The 24,271-nt window shown below is 35.9% G+C and overlaps 1 protein-coding gene across 1 annotated transcript; it reads left to right on the top strand.

Annotated features, from left to right (window-relative positions):
* The first annotated feature begins 1,032 nt into the window (after positions 1–1,032).
* Positions 1,033–23,130, top strand: LOC108604975 (myb-like protein AA). Its single transcript, XM_033294505.1, has 4 exons — positions 1,033–1,892; positions 13,708–14,163; positions 20,734–21,008; positions 21,084–23,130. The coding sequence occupies exons 1-4, from the start codon at positions 1,754–1,756 to the stop codon at positions 22,683–22,685; spliced, it is 2,472 nt and encodes an 823-aa protein (XP_033150396.1). The 5' UTR covers positions 1,033–1,753; the 3' UTR covers positions 22,686–23,130.
* The last annotated feature ends 1,141 nt before the right edge of the window (positions 23,131–24,271 follow it).

Raw genomic sequence — 24,271 nt, 5'->3', positions numbered from 1 at the left:
TGCGATAAACAAAACCTGCGCTGGGGAAAGCGCGTATACGCAATCTTTTTAAATTGGTGTTGTATTTAATTATTAAGAAATTAGTAACAGACTTAATTTTAGCTGCTTACTCAATGCTTACGCAAGTTGCGGCAAATAGGCATAATAACCGTTTACAAATTTACAGCAATTAATTACAATTTAAGCATTAAAGCTAACTATCAATGCTGCTAAATTGAATTTACTAATTGCGTTAACAACATTAGTTATAAACAAACTTATGCACAAGTCAGAAGTTTTTCTTTCAATGCTATCAGACTTGTCGTCAAAGCTTCCAATTGGACGCCATTACGTCTGCAGGCAAAAACTAAGCTGTCTCTTAACTTTAGATACACTCATGTGTCTATGTGTGTGTATCTGTGTGTGTTTGCTTGTGCATTTGCGTGTGCAGTTGGCACGTAGCCTTGTGGCAAAGCAACTAAAGTGCAACACTAAGCGCATGTTTCGTACGTGTTAAAACGCCATTGGCCGCAAAATAAAACAAAAATACAATACAAAAAGTAAAAAGAAAATACAGTTTTGTGTTAAGAGCGCTTCCTGCGCTTATGAGCTGTCTTGATACGATACAGCGCGGGTGAGTCATAGTCAAATGTTTGAATAGAATCAAATTATTGCTGATTTATTTGTCTTGTTTTGGCCAATGATCTTTTAGCCATAAATACAAAATAAATATAGTTGTGCGCGCACGCTTAAAAACTACAATGTTTTCATATTTACTGTGCCTAATTACTTTTCATGTTTTTAGTCGCTCGCTTAAATTTTAAAAACCAAAAAACGTTTCTTTTTGTGTGACCAGCGCAGCATTTAACATTAACATGCGCTGTTGCAGGCACACAACATGCGATTAACATGAGCACAACATTTTCGGCTCACATGTTCGATTGCCTTGGCAACTGTCATCCGAGCATAATCTTTTGCTCTCGCTTGCACGAACCGCAAGTTCGCTCGCTTTAGCAGCAGCTTGTCGATCTTTATTTTGAATTTCAAATTTAAATCAACATTTTAACGTCGAACGAGGCGGTTGTGCGAGCGGTCAAGACGGTTTTGCGAGCGCGAAAATAATTCGTAAATTTCGTTGCGTGTGTGTGGTGCGGTCTTTGAATTGTTAACAAATAAAACGCGCATTGTATTAAATTTGTTGCCTGCATTTTGTAAGCGCACAATTGCCCCTGGTTTTAGTCTTGTGGCGGCGGTTCATGCACATGAAAATATGGCAATGTTACAACAACAATGTTCAATAGCAACAACAATAACGACAGCAGCAGCAGCAACAATCAATTTGTTAACGACGCATAGCGGCAGGCAGCAAATTAAACCAAGGGATATGCCACAAACAATAGCAACAGCAACAAAAACAACAAAGCGCATTAGAAGCATTACTAAATAAACGCCGCAAAAAGCGCAAAAGCGAAAGACAACAACAATTAAGTAACACAACTGCGAAACTCTTACGAAACGTGCATAACGTATTGCAACATACAATACACCAATACATATATATATATATATTCCAATTGGGAAAAATACGGCGAAAAATTTCTAAGAAAAGGCGCTGCGCCTGCGTAAATATAAGAAAAAAAAAAATACTAGTGTGTAAAAGAGAAAATAGTAAATAATTCAGTTTTATTTTTTTACTGTGAGTGCTGAAAGTGAAAAGAACGCAACAAATACTAAAAATAGAGAGTAACAAAACAACAACAACAACAACAACAAAATGGAGCAAATTACGCATTACTTTGAGCACATGGATTACGTGTCCTTTGGCGTTATAGCCTTGCCCTGCATTGTTATAGCCATCTATGGATTTCTGCAAATGGCGAGTGGATTCAGATACAGATACAGCCAGGCCAAAAGTAAGTCGAGTGTGTTTTTTATACTAAGCGTGAAATTAGGGATAAAGTAAGTAAATTGCTAGAGTCAACAGTGAATAAATGCAAATACCAGCAAAGCTACAAGTGTGTGAAGCGGCGAAGGCGGGGGGTGTGGGGCGGCTGCTGTTAAGTTTTAACAGCTGTCTCCGCATTTGGGCTTTTCCCAGCAACAATGCATAGCCGCAACCAATGCGCTCGCTCTGCTGCCTCTTGCGCTTCTTCTTTAAAATAGCAGAAAACGTGTTTAGAAACTCGAACGGAACTCGGACTAGTCCAATGCATAGTATGTATATGGGCCCTGACCTATCCATCAGTTTGTATATTGTGTGCTCTGCAGTATCTCGCATGATAAGAGGCAACAAATTAAAGAAAAGTACAAGGCAAATATTTAATCAATGCACTGCTAATTTCAACATTCTAATAAAAAAAACCTTTTAACCTAAATTCATATTTTAAAACTTGTCGCATGCATAACGTCGGCAACTTTCAAACTATGCCATATAATAATATAAAATTATAAAAAACACAAACTTTCTATTATATGATATAAGTTTTTCAATTTACATTTCTCGCAAATAAAATTGATGTTGTTTTTTTTTCTTTTGCTATATATGCTATGAGTTTTTGGTTATTTTTAATGCGTGGCCCCAAAAAAAAAAAAAAAATAGAAATTAAATGTAGGAAGTAAATGAAAATTTGCAAGTTCATGCTGACTGCCAAACTGTTGCGCTAAATAAATTTAAATAAATGCAAAGCGCATAGCCAAACGCTAGATGGCGCTGCAGCGTTTAGCTGCCAAGGTTAACGCTTATCTCGGTTAGCCATTTATTTATTGTAGTTGTTACTCTTGGCTCAATGCATTTCCAATTGATACGTAGCTGTTAACTCAAGCGTCTTATCTATTGGTGGCAACATTGTTGCAAGCCAAATGCGCATTAGCCCCTGATCTGTGCCGATCCCCAGGGCAGTAAACTTAACCCTCAGCCAAGCCGCAACCCTTGCGAATTCTCATGTCATTACTTTGTGGCTTGTTGCAGTTGTTAAACGTATTTAGTTTGTAACTTAATTGCTTAGCTAATAATATATTACGCATACGCCACCGCCAAGCTGTGTAATTAGCATAAATTTTGAATATTTTGCTTTGCTAATTCAAATGAAAGCTGCTGTAATTTATCAAGTGTCGTCTTATTAATAAAAAGAATGGCTTCTTTTTTTGTTTATTACATAAGCTATTGAATTTTTTTTTATATTTTTGCCAGCAGTTTGCAACAATTTATCATCATATGATTTTGATTATTAGCAATAAATATACACGCACACACACACACACACACACATGTGTGTGCATAAAAATAAAACATGTTTTATTGTTGTTGTTGTCATTGTTTATACTCATACATTTTGCGCGCGATTTATTTATTTTATTTATTTATATGCTTATGCTAATTTGCTCGCATTTACTGAGAACGAAATTTATAAACTGATGTATATAGCATATATATATATATATAGTATAATCGTAAGATCACGCAGCCACAGCCACAGCCGCTGGCCTTAACATATTTCAATTGGCTTATGCGAGTCTTTAGAGGGGTAGGTCGTGCGTTTCCAAAAACATAAATTAACTTTAATCTACACACACACACACACATATGTATGTGTGTCGAATATATCTGAGACTGGTTCAAAAGTGAAAAGTTGAAAGAAATAAACATAAATTGCGAAATTCAAGACGAGCAAAGAGAGCGCGCCGAGACAGAAAGAAAGAAATAAAAGTAAATACGTGACATAAGAAAGGTCGCACCATTGTCATGGATAAAACCCAAAAAGCGACTTGGGCTCGAGACCCATTCATGACTGGTTTTGACTTTGGCTCTTACTTCTTTCTTCAGCTGCTGCTGCTGCTGCTGCTGCTGCTGCTGATGGCCAAGTGCAAAGCCAAAGCGAAAGTTTTGCTGCCTTGCATCTTTTTTTTTCGACTTCTTATTTAACACGACTTCGTTTTCACTTTGCTTTCGTTGCTTGGGCTTGTTGCTGAACGTGCCGCAGCTCCAAATGCAAACAGCATTTTTCTTAATAATAAAACAAACAAAAATTACAACAAATTCGTATGAAATTGCAAAATCTACACAAAAATTTCCCTAACTGAAGCTTAAGCTTTTTAGCTCGTACTGATTTGTCTAGTGAAAATTGTTGTTCTTACTATTGTTGAGCCAAACGCTTTCTTTGCTGCTGCTGTTCCAGTTCGCATGTCATATATATATATATATATATTTGTTTATTTTTATGTTTTGCTTTAGCTTTGTTTTTGGCAACTTTCATTTAAATCTCTTGCGTTGTTATACAATCCTCGCTGTATGAAGTAGCGTGCCCCAATTAAGTGTAACCAATTTGGAGACTAAACTGAGCCAATTGTTGTTGTTGGCTAATACGCCAAGCCAAATAGGCTTTAGACACAGACATTTGTCAAGGGCTGCAAGCATCAAATAGAGCTATGCAGTTAACACACACACACACACACACAGACACACATACAGAAAGACAGACAGACAGACAGACAGGCAGTTAGCCAACTTATTTACAGCCGGCCGGTCTGGTCCAAACCGGAGTCAAAGTTAGAGCCGGCTATAGTTAGAGCTGAGCTAGTTGGCAATAGATCAAATTGCTCTTTTAACTTGTTAACACGCTTGTCTTTATCTTCTTCTTTTTCGCAACACATTCACACACACACACACATAGCACAATCTGTTGAATAACGTTTACTCTTACTCTCAAAGCTGCCACATGTTGCTGCAACTGCAACTTGTTTGCCTATTCACAAATTAGTTAAAGTTAAACATTTACTATTGAAGCAAATGATAAACAAATGTTTAGAGTGTAATTTTCATAATAGAATTTATGATTTGCTGCTTTCAATTTTTGAGAGCTAGCTGAGTTGAGTTATAGAAATAAAGAAATTATAGATATGAGAAACATTTGAAAGTAAAGAATACTTTAATTTAATTGAATCTATAAAGCTAAAGATTGCTAATGATTTTGATTGAAATGAGTAATATAATTATATTCTATTTCAGCAGAACAATAAGCAAATCTTTGTGGTTAAAATTAATTAAAATTATTTTAAATATATATAAATTTTGTAGTACCTTTTTCATAAAAAAATTAAATACAAATTTAAAATAATTATGTTTTAAATAGTGAAAAAAAAAAAAAAAGCTGTACTAATCTTTATGAATACAAAATTCTAGCTGATAGAGCAAAATGTTTAGGGTTTTGGTTTGCTCTTTTCATAAACTAAAATCTTTGCTCTTATCTAAAGCAGCCAGCAGTAGAGCCTGCTCTACTATTAGATAAGAGAGCATTTGTTGCTTACATTAATTCTTGTACAATATTTCTATTTATAGCTTATCATCTCAGCTTTGCTTGAATTGTTGCTTACATATATTATTTGTTATTATTATTTATTATTATTATTTCTGTTAATGTTTGGCCCATTTCTGCTGACAATTTCATTCAGTAGACTTTTCAAATAACTTAATTGTTCTGACAGCCCATAAACAGCAAATTTTCGTGCGCATAATTTTAATGCAGACAAAGAAAGAAACACACACACATGCATACACACACACACACACATACATATATGTTTACTTATTTGTTTTCTGTGCCAAGTGCTTTCAATGTGGTCGGCTCTCTATGTTTATTTCTTCTGCTTGTAATTTTTTTTATTTTATATATATATATATATATATATATATATAATATATGTGTGTATATATGTATGTATATTTTGTTTTGTGGTTAGTGTGCGCCAACTTGTTGATTTGCACACTCAGCGCGTCGTCGCCACAATGCATATGTAATATGTATATATATATAATATACATATGTATGTACATTTGTATGTAACGCCTATAAGGCTGAGAATCCAAAAGTAAATCAGGAATTCCGTGTTTTTGCAAGCCGACAATAAATATTTCCTGATTTCCAAGCTACGCCGCAGCCTTTGCCTGAGATTGAGCTCGAAATAAACGTCAGCGTCATCATCTTCATTGTGATAATCAAAACATGACTAATTACATATGTATATGTTTATATATATATATATATGTGTGTGTGTACTTCTTACTTCCGCTTTCTGATAAAGTTTAAATTTAAAACAAAAGCAACTTCAAGCAAATTAACATTTATTTCCTTGCATGCAAATATTGCAATGCAGTCAGCAACTGTACATCAACTGTACATCACAATTACATCACATGCTTGGCTTGCAGCAATTACATTACATCAACATAGAGCATCGTTTTGTCATATATAAACATTACATCACGATTACATCACGTTTACATCACTCCAATGCATTATGATTTAGTATACTGTGAATATTACTCAGCTTATATGTTTAATCAAAATTACATCACATGCTTAACTACTTTTTAGTTGTATCGTACATCATAATTACATAAAGTTACATCACACCAATGCACATTTTTATTTAGTTTCTGAATAAAATCAATAAATAATTTCTTGATGTAACATTATGCAAGTGTACATCAATTGACATATGTAGTGATGTAATGCAATAAATGTCATCAGTAGCTCGGATTGATGTAGCCAAAGCAATTATTAGTTTTTAGCATATAGTACGTATGTTTACATCAAAATTACATCAAGTTACTTAATTTAAATTGAATACATCAGTGCTGCATATTGACAGCAAATACATCATACATCAAAATTAGTTACATCACAGTAATATATGTAATTTTAATCAATATTGCATATGGACAATACATCATACATCAAAATTACATCAAGTTACATCAACAATTCATACAATATTTATACATATTGACAGCAAATACATCATACATCACAATTACATCAAGTTACATCACATCAACATCAAGTGCCTGCTAACTTGCTTAGCTCAATTTTCTTGTATTTTTTTCTCATGTCTGCTTCCTCTTTGGCAGTCGCTATTGTTATTGTTATTGTTGCTTGGCCTTTCACTCGACAATTTCTATGTCTCTCGACTCTCATTTGGTGTTGCTTTCGTGTTGTTGTTGTTGTTGTTTTATTTATCATATCGTATATTTATTTTGTTGCTTTATATTTTGGTTTTGGGGCATGGTCATGTTAATCGGACTTCTCTCTTTGCTTATGTACATTTACTTATTTATTTATGTATTTTACAAGTGCAATTGAGGTTACTTTCTTTTCTTTTTATTTATTTATTTTTTTTTTTTAAATTAAATAAGTACGCATGCAAATAAATGATGTATGCATGTATCTATGCCAAAGCCAGAGCCCATTTCTTTTTCCTACTTTGCGCTGTTGCTGTTATTTATTTATTTATTTGTTGTTGTTGCTGTTGTTTGTCAGCCTGTTGCTGTTGCTGAGTTTTATTTAATTTTTTCACACACAGCTGCCGGCATGCATCAAAAATTTGCCACAATTTTAAGTTGTATTCTATTTATTTTATATATATGCAAATTTTAGCCTCATGCTGCGCCCTTGCATAGATGTTGGGGCTACAGATACAGATAGAGATACAGATAGATATAGATATAGATACATTTATTTATGCTGCGCGTTACTTTTGCATCTGAGCTTGTTAAACTATCTGTCAGTTTGTCTCTCAGTCTGTCTGTCTGTCTGTCTGTCCGTCTGTCTAGCTGAACTGTCTTTTATAAGTTTTGTTTGTTCACTTGTCCATTTTCATTTATTTTTATAAATTGTGCGCTCATTTGTATTACTTTGATTACTTTCCTGCTGCTTTCCGTTCCGTTCTCGTTTTGCCATTTGCCATTCGCCATTTGTCGCTTCATCCGTTGTGCTGAAATAAATCATTGAGGTTGCGGTTTGTAGTTTAGTTTAAAATAAGATCTATATACATGCCATGTCACTGAACAAATACAAATATATATACATATATATATATATGTATGTAGATAGATAGTTATTAGCGTAAAAACATCAACATCAACTCACACGTCAGCAATAGAATTTCTTTGCTCTCCTTCACATTAAATACCTTTAAATATATATATATGTATATATGCATTAGAAATTAGTATGAATGAAAAGTCTTGGCAGTGCTCAAGACAACAAAATAATAATAATAATAATAATAATAATTACGCTGGTCAGATCAACAAATTTGAAAAGCAAAACAAATGCAGCCGAAAATGTCAGCTGAGTAATAAAAACAAATTTAGTGGCCATGCATATTGATGTTTTTATAAACTTTTGTTTAATTAATGCAATATTTACAAATTCATATAAAGCAAAGTTAAATGCAGTCTAGCAAATAATTTAAATGAATTAGTCTGCGCAAATTAATACAAAATAAATGCAAATAAATAAATAAAATATTGCATAAAGTAACTGCAAAAACATAAAACGAATTAATAAATCATTGATTTAAACATTTACTTAACAAAGCTACAAAGAGTCTCAAAAGTTTGTCGATCAAAAAGTGCCTAAAATATTTATATATATATATATATATAAATATTAGTTCTGCTTGAAATAAAGCAAATTAATTTAGGAATTTAAATTCGAGTTACACTTGCAACTCCCTTGAGTTGAAGTCGCAACTCCAGCTGAGGCATTTGCAATTAATTAGTTAATTAATTAATTGCTTCGACTGCGGCACACAACGAATGTCAAAGTGTTTCAAAGACAGACAGACGCACGGACAGACGAAACGACTGTCAAGTTGACAGCGAGCACGCGGAGCTGTTGGCCTGGCCTATATATTTTGGTATGACAAACAACTGTCAGCAGCGTAACAGGCAGAAACTAAACCACATAAATAAAATAAAATGGCAGAGCGCGCTGAATACTTTGTAGGTTTTTATTTAATTTGAATTTATTTTTGTGTAAACAGCACAACTCATAATGTTTCAAATTAATAACAAATGCTCTGCTCACAAGCATTCGGCGCTGCTGCCGCCTCTGCCTGCCCCAACTCAAAAGCAAGCACTTGCCGCATGACGTCGGCAATTGTTGTTGCTGCCCAATTTATCAAACATTTCTTGGCTCATTAATAATGCGGCTTTATCTGACTGACGTCGAGTACTATATATGTGCCGATTTAATATCGGCTATTTGCTCACATTGCGCTCGAATGCACTTTGAGTGATTTAGTTAATGCCCAACAAATTGTTTAAAATCATTACAATGAATATAGCAAATCGGCTTATCAAAATTACAAATTAACAGTTACCAGTTGATTAAATAGAATTCGCTATTATTAGCCAAACTACTTTCGCCCACGAAATTCCAGAAAAACGTTCTAAATTTGTTAGCTTTGTGCATTGCGCATACGCCATGTGCTCAATGCCGTCATCGGAAGTGATTTGTTTATCGATTTCGTTAGCAACAACAACAGCTGTGAATGCGATTGTTACTTGATTGACACGCCCATGTCACGCCCGCCCCCTTTGCCTTTGCCTCTATTTAAATTGTAATCAGCATTGCGTACGTGAAATCAAAAACTTTGCTGCTTCTGCTTGCGACTGGGGCTGGGGCCGCGCAGTCGAGCATTAAATAAATCTATATATACGTATATATAATTGACTGTCTAACGTCATCGCGCCAAGTTGCGTGCTTCTTCCTTTTATTTTTATTTAGTTGGGGCGGAAGGGGGGCGCCGCCGCCGCCGCTTTGATTAAATTCCAAGTGCTGCACACTCACGTCTGTTATAGAAACTCTTCCTGTTTCTATTGCTCCATGTGTCTTACATGAGCCGCAGAGACACGTAACTGAATGCGAATTGCTTCATTTATAGAGCTCCGATCACAATTAAACCATAAAGCGCCATTTACATTTCCGCTAACAAAACTTAAATATACTTTGCATAACAAACTTTAATCAAAGGCACGTGTTTTAACTCCCCACGTGCCTCCAACCAAACTAGTTTGCTGCTAACTAAACTAAAGTTTGAAGTTCAGTTCAACCCCAAAGAAACTCGAAACCGAAACCCCCCCTTGAGTTAAAAACAAAACTCGTTTTAGGGTTACAAGCCAAACATACGAGTATTTCGACCAAACAAGTCCAAAGACGAAATAAAATTCGCATCAACGCTATAATTTCAACATAAAATGTTTAAGTGTGTGTGTGTGTGTGTGTAGCATGCGAAAAATTTAATAACTATTCATTTGAAATTTATGCAGCGTTTTTTTAATGAGCTTAAAGTTCGCGAAAAACACAAAAATATGCAGTGTACATAATTTAAACTTTTTTATAGCCAGTCAGTTAATTTATACATATATACATATATATTTTATAAAATAATTCTATGCAAAATGAAGCTAAAAAATTAATTAGCTGAGGCAGTCTTGGAAATTAAATACATTTAAATTAAATTATATAAAAGCTAAAATAAAAAAATAGCAACAAAAAAATAGAAAAATAAATACATTGAAATTAAATGAAAATATAAAACTATAAAATATGAAATAGCTACAAAAATGTTCAAAATTGAAACAAATTATAAAAAGTAAATAGAACAGCAGAAGCGAAAATCAAAGCGACATAGAAAAGTCTTAAATAAATATTATTAAGGTAAAATGCAGTTATATAGCTAGAAATATTATAAACTTTAATATGTTGAATTAAATTAATATGTCTGAGAATGATGCTGCGCGTAATTTGAATTCAGTTAGGAAAAATTGAATATTTAAATTCAAAGCGAATTAAATGCAAAATTGATTTGAATCTTTTACAGCTCTGATAAGCTCAAGCAGTTGAAATAAACTCGAACTTTAGTTATCAAACTTAAGTCTCAAATATTTCAACTATAAATAGTTTGTAAGCTTAAATTCCAAACTGCATTCTTCAAGTCACAAGCTGCGACTTCTTTGCGGCAAGTTAATTGAGCTTGTTGCTAGGCTGATATATGTGTATGTATGTGTGCGTGTGTGTGTGTGTGTGTTACAGCTACAGCTAAAGCTGCAACTAAGTGCTTAGTCACCTGAGCAAGCGGCGCGTGTACTGAGCAGAGGCGTAGACTGAGAGGGGGCGACCAAGCAGCTTACGCATGCGCCGCGTCATCAGCAACGCGCTTTGCCCATGCCCATGCCCAAGCCATTGAGAGTCTGTATGTGTGTGTGTGCGTGTGTTGCCATGCGAGAAATTTTTACCGCGTGTTCGCTTTTGTGCTGTTTTTGTTGCTTGCTTTGTGCTTGGCCTTCCTTAATGATCTCCTTTGGGCTTCGCTTCCCGTCGAAGTAATTCGAGCGTCGTCGTCGTCGTCGTCGTTGCCGTTGCCGCCAGCTTTGGCGCATTTTGTTCATTTTCGCTTTCGTGGAATTCATTCAACTTTTAAACACACGCACACACACACACACATACACAGTTAAGACTGTGGGAACTTATGAATGATGTGGCCAATGATCATTAAAACGCTCGTGATGAGCTTAACGCTGATGCGTCTGCGTTTGCCACAAATAGCCGCATGCACTTCCGTTTTGGCAACAGACTGCAGCCATTACGGCCTGCCCATAAATAAATACATATATGTATATATATATCGTATATATATCGTATGCATGCCATAGGAAATACGGTCAACAACTTTTATGGCTCGAAAGATATTTGCAAACAAAACTTTGCACATTTTGTTGCAAAGCAAACAAATGAAAAATGCAATAAACCATAAAAGGAATTTTATAAATTCATAAATAAGCTATAAATATATATGCTATATATATTTGCTAAGATTTTGCGTCACAACAAACAGCTTAAATTAAAAGAAATTTAATTAAAGTCAGTGCATGTATTAAAATTATTTATTTATTTAGTTATAAGTAGTATAATATTAAAATAAAAAAAGTAATATATTTTAGTGCTAAATAAAAATTATGTGCTTAGCTTAAGTTTAAGGCATTTGCACTTTGCTTTATAAATAAATAAAAGTGTATACAAAAGTCGGCGCTCAAAACTGAACTGAACTGAATTGAAATAAAACTACGCGAGCCTCATTCCGCGCGTTCCATTCAAAGTGAAACGAACTGAACTCATTACCAAAAACTCATCCGATCGCTTGGCCCGTCCGTCCGTCCGTCCGTTTGTTTCTTTCACAAATTTTTGGGCAGAGCAAGCCACTTGCTTGTTTTTTTTATTGTTGTTGTTAACAACTATGTATATTGCAACTTGTATACATATGTGTACATATGTATGTGTGTGTGTGTGTGTGGTGGGGGGGTCTATCTCTCTTCAGTTCAGTTCAGTTTGTGTTATGAATTTCAATTTTGAATACCCTAAAATTTCCAAATATCTTGCTTGGTTTCGTTTCGCCTTTTTTTGGTGTGGTGTGGTGGGGGGTGGTATTAACTTTGGACATATTAAACGTCTGTTGGAAGCGGCGCTAGGCACGAGCTGGTACCTGTTTATCGCAGTCGTGTTTTGACTGCTTTTTTTTATTTTGGCTTTGGCTTCAACTTTTTTTTTGATTATATTTGAATTTTTTTTCTTAACTTTTCGATACTTTGCTTAGCTCTTTTTGTTTTGTTTATTACTTTGTTGTGCCGTTATGCACATTTCTAAGCAACTATAAAAATGTTATAAACAAATTGCAGAGTAAAGTAAAACATATATATGCCGATGTATATAGAGATGCTTAATTGGGAAAATTCATAGCTATTTTTGGCACATGAGTGAACTGAATTTTGAATGAAAACTAAGCTGCAATTGGAATTTGAATTTTTATATATATATATTCCATATAAAATAAGCTGCGGGCGCATTATTATTTTCATTATAAACTTATTCGAAACGAATTTTGAAATTGAGTTTGCTTAGTTTCGAGAAATCCTGTACATAATAATTTTATATGTCAAGGTTCTTAAAAAATCACATTTATCTTAATGCTAAGAACTGCGAATATATAGCGCATATATAATTTTTATTTTCGATACGTTTGCGACTGTCTGAGAGTAACGAAAAAATATTTCGCTGCTGCTTTTAGTTTTTTCAATTTTTTTCTCTCAGTATTAACTATAGAGCAGTAGACTGACTTTTAGCAGTTTACAGTGTTGTCAAATTTTCGTTTTTTGTTGTAAACAAAATTTCTTTGTCCATAAAAATTTTGTAACGTCCTTTGCATACAAAAACAACATTGTAGACAACAATTATCAACAAGAAATTGAAATCAAAATACGCGTCGCGCGTTGCACGTGGCAAGTTGCACGTAGAAGAAGAAGAAGAACAACAACAACAACAACAACAAAAGTACAAAAACGCAGAAAGTGCAGCGCCAACAAATCGAATTTTGAACAAAAACAAAAAACTGTAAGTTAATGGGCGTGGCAAGGGGCAAGTGGCAAGTGGCAAAGCGCGCGCAGCGTCAGCGTTAACAACAATAAGCGTCACGTCGGTGGTCAATTCACGCTTATTTCAATGCGAGTGATTCACAATATTTTTAAATTCTGTGTCGTCATCGATAGCGCAGCGCAATTCAAAACGCCGCCAAGCTTTGAATAGTCGCAATGAACTCGCTTGGGTTTTTTTTTTTATTATGAATTGGCAGGGCGTTGCTTATTTGTTTATATCGTGCGATTTTATTAATCATAGCGTTTAGTTTCAATTCAGCTGCAAGTGACGACGGGCGCGCTTAGAATTGAGTTTTGCTTTTAGTTAACAATTTAATTGTTTATCTGCAATATGCAGCTAACAATTGAACATTTGTTGCGCTGCCTGCGTAAGTGTGTGTGTGTGTGTGTGTGCGTGTGTGTGTGTAAATTATACAATTTAATTTGATTTTTGTTTTGTTTTTGTTTCGTTCTAGATGACAATATGCAACGTTTTAATAACAACGCCAGCAACAACAACAACAACAACAGCAGCAGCAATCATAATCAAAGCAATTGCACTAATGGCGGCAATCATCACAACAACAACAATAGCAACAACAATAAACGCTGCACACAAAAATATGTTGGCTACAACTTAGCAACTGCTGCTGCTGCTGCAACGACAGCAACCAGCATTGCTAACAGTTATCAGCAGCAGCAGCAACAGCAGCAGCAGCAGCCACAACACAATAGCAACAACAGCAACAACAGCAACAACAACAACAACAAGCCACATGCTATGCGCAAAATGCGCTACAACAATCACAACAACAACAACAACAACAACAACAACAATAAGCGTCAGGATAATTACAGCCTGCAAAAACGAGATCACGCCTGGTTGGATCACAAGTTTGGACACCACTTGGTCACTTCTTCATGCATCGAAGGTGAGTCCAAAAACAACAACAATAGCAACAACAACACTAAGCTGACTCATTCAAAACAAGAAAATTCCAAGCAAACCGCGTGCGATTTCACATGAATCATCGACTCAGCCCTCAGCGTATGAATCTTTTATTCAAGTGTTTTAATCAGCTCACACACACACACACACACACACACACATGCGCCTTTGCCTTATAGTTCAGTCAGCATATTGGCTAAGGCAATGTCTTAACTTTTTATTTTCTGAGCAATTGCCAATTCGTACGCATTAAATATCAAAGCAAACAGCTTTAGAGCTTTAACTTTTCTAACTTTATAATTTATGCTCTTGCTTAGCTTAATTCATTATTTAAATAAATGCTGAAATTGCTGTCAGCAAAGCGCTAAACAAAATAAATTATATTGTTATATGCAAATTTAATATTAATATTTTTTATATTAATTTCGCTTTTTTTTTTATATAAATCAAAGCTAAGCTAAAATATTTTTAATTTTATTAAATATTTTGTTGATTTTTTTTTAAATATTTTTATTTGCATTTTATTAAAATATTCTATTTATACAAATCAAAGCTAAGCTAAAATATTTTTAATTTTATTAAATCAAACATAAATATTTTGCTGCATAGCTTTGATTTTTTTTTTAAATATTTTTATGTGCATTTTACTTATTAAAATATTCGCAGTTTATTAGCAGCAGTTTTTAAAAATTTATTTTATTTATTTAGTGTATTGCATTTTTTTTTTATTTGCTGCTTATCATTAAGCAAATCACTTGAACTTCTACAAGTTGGCATAAAAACACTTGAAAAGAAAAACTAATTTTATTTAATAATTGCCTTGGGTAAATTTCATAAAAAAAAAAAACTCGCGACGCAAAAATTTTTACAATCAATTTATAATTATAGACTAAACAAGAAAATTGTTGGCCTGGCCGACACGCATTGATATCGATATTTGGTTAAGAATTGATAAAAAAAAGAAGGCCACTTAAGCCAGCTACAGTGAAGCTCAAAATAAACAGTTACAAATTCAATGAATTCAGTGATGAATGTTGTTGGCATTGTGACCCAAGTTGAATTAGTAAGCGGCTAAGTTTGGCTATGCGCAGTCAATAATAAAGATAAAGGTTGTGACTAGACAGCGCGAGTGAGACAGCGATAGCGAGAGCGAGAGAGAGAGAGAAGGGTGTTGCTATTTTCAGCAGCACGCAGAGAATTTTAAATTCAATTGCAGCTTAAATAAGAAAATTGCAGGAAATCTTCGCTTAAACTATAAGCAGCTCAATGAAAGTCACACACACACACACACACACACACACATAAATATATAAACATTAGTGCTGCTCGATTATGTCAAATTGGCAGCAACTTTCGTTTTCATTTTCGTTTTCTCATGCATAAAATAAATCAATTAAAAATTCAAACACCCGCCAGCCGGTCACGAAATCAAAATACAAAACTAAGAGTTCTTCATTAGCTAAACAAATAAACAAAGAACGTGAATATAAATAACAAACGCAAAAAGAGAAAAAAAAAGCAAATTGCTGGAATAAACAAGCGCATAAGCCCTTAAGTCTAAACAAACAGAGCAGAGATAGATATAGAGAGAGAGAGAGAGAGAGAGCGAGAGAGAGAGCAGCAGATGTTGCTTAAATATTTTCATATTCGCTGGACTGAGCGTTAGGTAATAATAAATATTCAAATAAATCTTTTTTCGCTAAGCAAGTATGCAAATAAAAGTTAAGCTACAGTAAACACTCTAAATGAGCAAACGCTTGATAAAAACAAAAGCTATAAAAAGAAGGTGTCGTAATTGTTTATAAAAAGTTGTTTAAATTAGTGTTGTGATTTATTGTTTAACAACTTTTAATTTCAAATAATATTTTCTAATGTAATTTGCCAATTACAATTAAAGAAAAATTCAATAATAGCAATTTTTGCATTGAATTTTAAAATTAAATTTGCAAATTTGTAAATGAAATTAAATTTTAAGCAAGCATATTTGCTCTTCGGCTAATGTTTAATTTTTCGTCTCACTTTATGCTGTGCCAAAAAAATATAAAAAAAATAAACAAGCGAAACTTTCCAGTGACGACGACGACGACGACGACGACGAAGCTTAAGCAAGTCTATTTGTTATTATTGTTGTTGGTTGTAAAAACGCTAGTGTCGCATTTATTTATAGCAAAAGCAGCTAAGACGCAATACGCTTGAAAAATCAGCTGATTAATCGTGCTGATTGTTGAACTAACTGAACTGAACTGAACTGAACCTGGCGCCATATGTTAGTACCGCTATGTTCTCAATGCTATCAATTAATAGTTTTATGTGCGCCCCCCCTCGCACTCGCCGCCCATGGGCACTAAGCGTTACATAAACTTTTGCCTTACGCGTTCTGTCATTGATTAGCACTTCAATATCAATATTAATAGCAATAGCAATAGCAATGGCAATAACATAAACATATGGATGAGCACTTGAGAGCAAAATTCGCACACAGCTGATAAATAAAATGGCTAGAGACATAACTCAGTTCGGTTCCAGTTTTGGTTAGTTCCGTGCAATGTCAAGTTGCAGGCATAATTAACAAGCAATTAACAAAGCAGTTCCAAGGACTTGAGTTGACTTGAGTTTCCTGTGCGCAGCACATTTTACTCGCATAAGTTCGTTTATAATTTTATATATATTTATGCTCCATCTTCATTCCGCGTGCTTAGCCTTGGCTAAGCTGCTGCTTCTTCTTCTTCTCGTAATTAACTTGCAGCAATTGACGAGGCGTAACGCGTTTTGTTCAGCTGCTTGGCAATCTCTTCTGCTTGCTCGAGTGTTAAAGAGTGCAACTAACGGTTGAGCATTGAGCTCATTTCCACTCTCTCTCTCTCTCTCTCTCTCACTCACTCTAGACAAATTGCGGTCAAGTTGTTGGCCAAACATTGGCCTTTGAGCCGCATTCGCGTTTGAGCCTATGGCTGGGCTCAGTTGATTGATTTCGATTCACAATTGATTCGTACAAAGCTGCGAGGGTCGTCCGCTTGACCCGCTGCCTTTGTCACATTATAGCCCAGACAACTGGCGACCTTAAGTCGACCCAAGCTGTCGAATTTGTAAGCCAAGTTAACTGATTTGGGCTAAGCGCCATTTCCACAGCCATAACTTTAAAATAATTTTAAACGCTTGCACTTATTAGTTCATTTTTATTTCAAAAGTGTTTGATAATTGCAAAAAACTAATGCGCTAAAATTTAAAATAATATTAAGCATTTAGTTTACTTTAAATTATTTTAAATATACAATTATTTCTGCATTATTAGGCCAAAACAAATGCAAATAGCTAAACATTTTCAATTATATCAATTATATTGAATATGCTGCTAATATTTAGTAATTTGACAACCAATAGAAATTTCAATTTAGCAGCTTTAATTTATATTTTTGTTATTACGCTCATCAATTATGCAATTCAAATAATTATTTGTTGAATATATATATTGCATATTGTTGTTGTTGAACAATTGAACAATAGCTCTCAAACCATTATAAGCAATTCATGCTGATATTAACTATATTAAACCCGTTATTATGAATGCGAATCCAACTGATGTAACTACTACAATTTGCATATAGCTTATATTATTATTATAGCTCTATGAACATTTCAATTTCTAAACGCAACTTGCTGCGGCTGGCTAACTTGGCTAACACAAACAAAGCGCACACATTGACCTCAATGACCAATTCGCATGCATAACTATATATTGTAAGCAGACAAAAGCTGACTGCTGCGGCTCTAGCTGAAGTTCAACTGACTAAAAATAGAATTTTGGCACGCGCTCAATTCGAAGCTTAGCAACTCGCACTTGGACTTAGTCACATTTTCTATTTTAATTATGTATTAAATTTATATTTGGGGATTGCCGCTTGGCTGGCGTGCTGATTAGCTCAGCGCTAAAAATTCAGTTGACAACCAGCAGCAGCAACATGGCAAAGTTATTGCCTTATCAACGCCCAGCAACCTCAACTATGCCCAATTGTCAAGCTCCGATGGCATAGTTACTTGCATTAAGGCGCTACACGTGCTTCTTGCCTTAATATAAATAGCTGGCTACTCAATTCGTTTAACTTTTATTAATTTATGACTAGCATGTGGTGGTTGATGGGGAACGCTTATGGAATTCAAGGCATCTATAATTGTATGCATTTGTCTTTGCTATATAGCATTAGCTTGTAACTGAACTATCTTATCCGCACTCATCTATTTTAATCTCTTATCTCCGACATTAATCAGTTATCTAATTCACCTTCAACTTGCTTACAACTCAACTCGACTCTCAAGTCAGTGTTAAAATGCTTCGTCTAGCTTTTTTTTTTTAATCTGTTTTTAATGACTTCAAGTCGCGATTAAATATCTTTTCAAATTGCGCCTTCTCTTTATTAAGCAATTTTCAAGTTTTATTTACTGCGTTTCAATTTTTCAGCATAGGCATCTTTATTTTTGTTTCAATTTTGTGTTCCATTCCGCTGTTAGCAAAATTCCATTTTTATTTATTTAATTATTGAACTTTGCTTTTCCAAAATTAATTTTTTTTAATTTATTGCCTATTTAATATTGATTTGTGTTCCATTCCGCTGTTCCCAACATGCAACTTTGCTTAGCTAAAATTACTTTATTTTATTTCATTTAATTTATTAAACAAATGTCAATTTTTCTTATCTATAATAAATTATTATTAATTAATGTTCCATTCCGCTGTTTGCAGCTCAATTTACTTTTCATTTATTAAGTTTCCGCACTGAACTAAATTTTTTTATGTGTATTTCAAATATTTCAAAATTTTGTGCACACTGAGCGAAATTATGCTACGTTTTGTATGAAATAATCGCATGTACATATATTAAAGTAGGCGCATATTTTGTTATATGACTGTTCAAGGTTGTTGGAGATTTTAGCGCGTGTTTGTGCACACATTGATAGACACACACACACACACACACACGCACATAGATACAGTGGAGCTTAGTTAACTATTCATCCTTATGTGTGGGAAGCTCGGAAGCTCGTTTATCTAATCGCTGCCATGTCAAATGTTTTTTTTTTTTGTTTAAATGTGCTAAAGTACGTGTTGCACATATGTAAACAAAATGTGTGTGTGTGTGTCTGTGTGTAAAACAAATGAGCAAGCGCGCAAAGCCAATGCGGCGTATGCGTGATTTATATAAATGCCGTGCAGCGTCAACAGCGTCCAGCGATCGCTTGCGATCAATTTCGCTCGCTAGTCACGTGCCAACAGTTTGACCAGCCCATGCCCCTCTAGCGCTTTTAGCTTTGCTACCAAATAGAGCTTAAGGCGCCCATGTCCTTCAACTAGCAGCGCAAGTCAACGAACTAGACTCACTTAAAAATTAAAAAAAAACACACACATAGCATATGCGCATATATATTAAACAATTGCAGTTGCTGTTGTAAATCATTTTTAAATAATTATTATTTCAACGTTGTTCGTAAAAAAATAAAAAAAAAAACATAAGTATTAATAAATATCAGCTGACTGTCAAGCCAAATGAAAAAAAAAAAAACAAGTTTAAGTGCTGCCGAAAATTTTAATCCAACACATGCCCAGCAACAGCAGCAACCCCCCACCCCCTTGAGCTTTTGGCCACGCCTCTCTCTTTGAAACAACATGCGGAAGTAAACGCGCTTTTAATTAGTCAAAGCTATCATGATAATGAGTAATACTTGAGTAATATTTGTGTAGCCAAGACGCGCCCCCAGCTTCTAATTTTTCCACCAATTGTTGTTGTTGTTGTTGTTGTTGTTGTTTTTCTCCCAGCATAAGCCACTGAGTAAACAAAGTACACAAGACTTCGCTTGAAATAAAAACAAATTGAAAAGCACGTGGCGCATTATGTTGTTAATCAGTTGATAAGCTTGCTGGGGCATTGAAATGGCAAGAAAATACACTGCAATAAAAGTAGAGCTGATTAGTAATTGTAATGATTGCTAATCAAATCATTAAGCAACAATTACATGCGAGTAACTAACTAAATAATTGAAGTGATTTGAAATTGCTCAAAATAATTGTGAAAGATTTTTTAAATATTATTTTTATTATTTGAAGTACATTTTATATTAACTAAAAAATTATGCAGCCTGATTCGAAATTGCTCACAGTAGTGGAAAAAGATTTTTTTTTAAATATTTCTTTTTATTTATTGCTTACTAATTGCAGTAAATTTTATATTATTTGGCTACTAAGCAAATCCAAATAACAAATTAAATCTATATAATATATAAGCTAAATATATTACTTAATCAGTCGCATTATTATGCTATAAATTTAATTAAAATTATAGCTCATCATAACTGAAATGCGAAAATGTTTTGCTGTCTAAAACTTACTCAACTTTGTTGCGCAGTGTAGTAATAGCCTCTTAGTCTTATCAGCGCACGTAAATTGACGTCAGTCAAAATTGATTACAGCTACATAGCTGACAAATATTATTTAGACACACACACACACACATGCATAGTAATAAATAAATAATATTTTGTTTGCTATTTTTGTCGCTTGCAGAGAAATTCTTGGGCCAGCAACATAATCCAAGGCATAGGAACAGCACCAGCAGCGAGGCAACCAGCGAGGATCTAATCTCAGGCGATGAGCAGCAGCTGGGCAAAGGCAAAAAGACACAAAACGGCAGCAGCAGCTGCAACAGCAACAGCAGCAACAACAAAGCGCGTGGCAAGCGTCAGTCGAAGGCGCAGCCCGCGAAGCAGACACAAGAGTCAAGCAACAGCAACAACAACAGATACAACAACAGCAACAACAAATGCAAGCAGGTCAAAGCGCGCGGCGGCAACAGCAACAACAACAGCAGCAGCAGCTGCAGCAGCAACAGCAATAAGCAAGCCAGCAACAAGTCAAAGCCAAGCAAATGCAACAGCAACAGCAGCAACAACAACAACAACAAGTGTGTAAGCAGCAGCAACAGCAAAACTGTTGTCAACTATGCTGAGAGCAATTCAAGCAGCTCATCCGGCTTGAGCTCTCCAGGCAGCTCGCCACACAGCAGCAACAGCAACAGCAGCAACAGCAGCAACATATCTGTGGTCAACTGGCGTGAGGAGTGTCTGCTGCATAAATCGCTGCGCCAGCAGCAGCAGCAACAACAACAGCAACAGCAGCAGCAGCAACAGCGTTTGCGCCTGCAACAGCAGCTGCCGCCGCTGCGGCAATACGAGCTGCTGGACATGGACGATCTGATGCTGCTGCAGCAGCTGCAGCGCTATTTGATCGATCAGCATCTGCTGCGCGTCTACGGATTTCCCGTGGAGAGCGTTGCACACGAGGGCGCCATTGAGATATTCAAATGCCTGCCGCCCATGAGCTTTGCCGCCGCCCATGTGCTGGCCGTGGCGGAGACGCCGGCGCTGACAGTGATCAACTGCCATGATGGGCTCAACAGCAGCTACGACGACAGCAGCAGCAGCAGCAGCAGCACCCAGGAGCAGCAGTGCGATGCGGAAGCGGAAGCGGCAGCCACATCAACCGACTCCGGCAACATATCGCCGCGCTCGCTGGACTCGGAGTCGAGCGGCGAGTGGAGCGGCAGCGAGTGCGAAGCAGCGGCGCCCAGTCTGGCGCTCTACTGCAGCTTCGAGGATGCGCAGCCGGCGCTGGAGCGCAGCCTGGCCAAGCAGTGCGTGCGCTGCAAGCGCGACTTTCTGGTGGACGAGCTGAGCGGCCAGTACTTGTCGCAGGAGGAGTGCAGCTACCACTGGGGCAAGTACCATCGCTGCTACGAGAACAGCAGCTGGTACAGCCGCTGGACCTGCTGCGATGCGCGCGACCAGCAGGCGCCGGGCTGCAGCCACAACGAGCTGCATGTGTGGACGGGCAGCGTCGTCGGCGTCAATGGGCCGTATCACGATTTTGTGCGCACGCGTCAGCGCCAGCGCCAGCAGCCGCAGCGAGCGACGGCCTACGCGCTGGACTGCGAAATGAGCTACACGGGTCGTGGTCTGGACGTGACCAAAGTGTCGCTCGTCTCGCTCAATGGCCAGCTGGTCTACGAACACTTTGTGCGCCCCGATGCGGATATTGTTGACTACAATACGCGCTACTCGGGCGTCACTGCCAAGGATCTCAAGGCGGGCGGCGGCGGCGGCGGCGGCGTCGTCAAGACACTCGCCGAGGTGCAGCGCGATCTGCTGCAGCTCATCGATGCCGACACCATTCTGATTGGCCACGGGCTCGACAACGATCTGCGTGCGCTGCGCCTGGTGCACAACACACTCATCGACACGTCTATAACGTTTCCGCACTCCAGCGGCTTTCCCTATCGCCGTGCGCTGCGCCACTTGACCAAGACGCATCTGAATCGCGAGATACAGACGGGAGATGGCGCCACTGGGCACAGCAGCTTCGAGGATTCGCGCGCCTGCATGGAGCTCATACTCTGGCGACTGCGACGCGAGCTGGAGAGCCACCCACTCCCCACCCACAACCAGGACGCTGCTCAGTAAACGTTTCGACGTTTGCGCTTTTATTTTTATGTGGGCAGAACGAACCTGGAGACAAGCACTTCTTCTCTCTCTCACTCTCACACACTCACACACTCTCGCACTCGCACGCACTGCTGCTGTATTTAATCTCAAGCAATGCCATATCTACGATATATCGATATATCGATATATGGCTAGCCCCCATCCCCAACAAGAAGTAATGACAAATGACACGAGACGACGACGACGAAGAAGAAGAAGAAGCGCTCCTCAGGAATGGAGACACAAGCAAAGAATGATATGAACACGAAATGCAATTAGAAGAAGACGAAGAAGAAGAAGAAGCAAAAGTATATACACACATATATACATATATCTATATACATATATAATCATATATGTGTGTCGTTTATAGAGCGTAACTTATCTATAGAGCTATATGATATGTTAATATATGATACATGTGCATATATACACATATATATTATATATAAAGAGATGTATATATATTTATATATATGTTATGTATGTGTAAGTCTGCATAAATATATGCAAACACTATATTAAAAAATGAAGAAAACCAAAACAAAACAAAACAAAAACAAATCAACAACTAAATAAGCGCTAGCGTATATTTATCACTTTTACTATATATTCTTTCTCTCTCTCTCTCTCCCTCTATCTTTGTTTGCATTGCATCATTTAATTTTGATTTTTGTGTTTATTCTTTTTATTTTTCGTACCACAAGAAAAATGTACTGAAGTTTTAGCTGTGATGTTTTTTCACTTTCTCACATATTTACAAAACAAAAACATAAAAAAAAAACACTTTGGAAGAAGAAAAAAAAATTAAAATTACGCGCAACGTTTGGAAATTTAAGTTTTCTGGCAAAAATACTGCATCTCATATGGAAGAAAAATTAATGTAAACAATATTTTATTTCATAGACACACACCTCAGCATACTAGACCTAAGATTAAGCATAAAACTATCTTTTTAGTCTATTGTCTGTCGTAGTTATTATTATTATTTTTTTCTCTATTTATTTGTTGCAGTTCATTGGAAGCTTGAACTCGAACTTCAAACCTAACATTAAGACATTGTTTTTTTTTTTTTTTTGATTATGTATAAAACTATATAATTAGCATTATTTTGTTTAAATTAAAACATTTATGCAGTTAGTGTTATTACTATTGTAATAATATAACAATTGTGTTTTTTTTTAAAGACAAGCACGCTGAGCAAACTTCTTGTTGTGTGTGACAGATTTTTTTTTCCAAATATAAATAGAAATATATTTTTAGTAAGAACAAGGACAATCATATATGTTCCTAGCAGCAACTAGCGCGCGCACACACACACATACACATTTGAAATAAATATGTATTTTATATATGCATGCAAATAACTATACAAGCGAAATGCAAACAAAAAATAACAATTAAAAAAACTTAAAAAAAAAAGAAAGAAAAAACTATGCAAAGAAAAATAAAACAAATATTCAATTGTTTTTAAACAAGCTAATTTTAAAAAACAAAATACAACAAAAGCCTCTTTTTATTTATGGGTTCATCTCAGATTACAGCTGTTAAGCAGTTAACATTTA

This window comes from Drosophila busckii, chromosome X (assembly GCF_011750605.1).
Source record: "Drosophila busckii strain San Diego stock center, stock number 13000-0081.31 chromosome X, ASM1175060v1, whole genome shotgun sequence".
Taxonomy (NCBI): domain Eukaryota; kingdom Metazoa; phylum Arthropoda; class Insecta; order Diptera; family Drosophilidae; genus Drosophila; species Drosophila busckii.
Note: the sequence above shows the minus strand (reverse complement) of the source record. Positions and strands in the feature narration are given on the sequence as shown.

What these genes read in the sequence shown, in the direction of transcription:
- LOC108604975 (XM_033294505.1), top strand. Translation starts at nt 1,754, where the DNA reads ATGGAGCAAATTACGCATTACTTTGAGCACATGGATTACGTGTCCTTT. An exon ending in CAGATACAGCCAGGCCAAAA is followed by an intron (nt 1,893 to 13,707) that starts GTAAGTCGAGTG and finishes GTTTCGTTCTAG; the next exon opens with ATGACAATATGCAACGTTTT. An exon ending in AATGCAAGCAGGTCAAAGCG is followed by an intron (nt 21,009 to 21,083) that starts CGCGGCGGCAAC and finishes AGCAACAAGTCA; the next exon opens with AAGCCAAGCAAATGCAACAG.